Source organism: Priapulus caudatus, unplaced genomic scaffold (assembly GCF_000485595.1).
Source record: "Priapulus caudatus unplaced genomic scaffold, Priapulus_caudatus-5.0.1 Scaffold967, whole genome shotgun sequence".
Taxonomy (NCBI): domain Eukaryota; kingdom Metazoa; phylum Priapulida; class Priapulimorpha; order Priapulimorphida; family Priapulidae; genus Priapulus; species Priapulus caudatus.
The window spans coordinates 56,082-57,736 of record NW_014578028.1 but is presented as its reverse complement, the minus strand read 5'-3'; the positions used below and the strand labels follow the sequence as shown (position 1 = coordinate 57,736).

General features: G+C 39.6%; 1 protein-coding gene across 1 annotated transcript in view; it reads right to left on the bottom strand.

Moving 5' to 3' along the window:
- LOC106814708 (ubiquitin fusion degradation protein 1 homolog) overlaps positions 1–404 on the bottom strand; it is a 13,516-nt gene extending 13,112 nt beyond the window's left edge. The window contains exon 1 of the mRNA XM_014819056.1: positions 324–404. Within this exon, the coding sequence (XP_014674542.1) occupies positions 324–404 (81 nt within the window). The remainder of the gene's footprint in view (positions 1–323) is intronic.
- Between the last annotated feature and the right edge of the window lie 1,251 nt (positions 405–1,655).

Here is a 1,655-nt window from a genome sequence, read left to right as displayed (position 1 = left end):
CCATATATAATCATTGTCATCTTCTAAAACTACAGGCCATCCACTGACCGCTGTGGAGACGTGCGCCGGGCCTCGAATTTGGCGCACGTCTCCACTGCGGACAGCGCTTCATACTTCAACATCCTCGCGGTCGCGTGCGCATATCCCGCGGAACTGCGCGTCTCATCCGCGCGCAGCGCTTAGGATCAACAGCAAAGCTGTGCCACGCAATCTTGTATCATGTCTCTCTGGACATTCGGATTAGAAATAAAATGCCATAAACTCATTGTGACATTGATTGATAACATTCACATTGTCATTGACACTGATATTGACATTCTCACCTGTTTAAACTGCATGCGAAATGGCCGCAAATAAGGCGAATCGTTGAATCTAGCAATGCTAACATCGCTGATGTCGTCCATAAGTGCGATGTTATTATGGTCTGATCACCTGAAATGGGGTAAATTAACAACAATCGCGCTAACAGTAATCAAATTTCGCGTTCGTTCGCAAACTCGCCATCTTTCAAAGGTCAAGGGAACTTTACGGTTGGTTTACATTTGTAGTTTCAGATGTCACCACCAGAGGACCTCTCGATCGCCATTGCTGATAGACTGGTACTCGCTCCCACCTCGATTACCCTAACCCCTAACCCTAACCCTAACCCTAACCCTAACCCTAAGCCGAGAAGTGGGACCGGGTACCAGTCTACATTGGTGACCGCTCTTTCAGTGGCGGCGCCACCATCCAATGACACTTGAAAATGTTTTGTTCATAGATATCATCAGGAGTAGATAATAGGGAATTCCCTATTATCTACTCCTGATATCATATAACAACTATTATGATATTATTATATATATAATATAATATATATATATGCTATGTTGTTATATGATATATATGGTTTTGTTAAAATACGACTCTTTGGCGCCATCTCGCGTGAAAAATAATTATAAAGTGCGCATAGCTATATAATAAACCGTAATATAGACTCTAATATTACACTCCCGATATCCCCAGGAGTGTATAATATAGACGATATTTTATATGCGTCTACATAAGTAAATTTTATATATATTATATATAGTCTATTCTGGCTTTATTTATGTATTTATATATGTATGATATATTATGTATATATATATCAGGGGTTAATAATGACAAATTTTTGTCATTATTAATCACTGATATATATGTATATATAGTATATATATATATATATATATATATATATATATATATATATATATATATATATAATATATATATACAGTGAAACACGCATAAGTCGTCATCGTACATTTCGCACAGTTCGCGTTAATTTTACATAGCGGCGGGAATGGCGGAATGCTGCGGTCAAAGTGAAATTCTGAGATCGGATCTAGGTGGGTTGGTGGGGCAGTTTCTCGTTGCTCCCTCCCCCCAGAAGCTACGGTCCTAGCATTTATGTTTCTCTATCTCTCAAATTTGCCCCCACGGACAATGCATGCGTTCTACGGATAAACAAATCGTGGTCATTGCTTTGACCTGTAATGGAACAAACAAAGACCACACAACGGGGCACGCGAAGGTGGTCAGAGCCTGTTGCCGCAAAACAATCCTATCAGTGCTGGTCCAGCGAACCCTAACTCCGACTTATAGGTACAGTATCGATATATATATATATATAT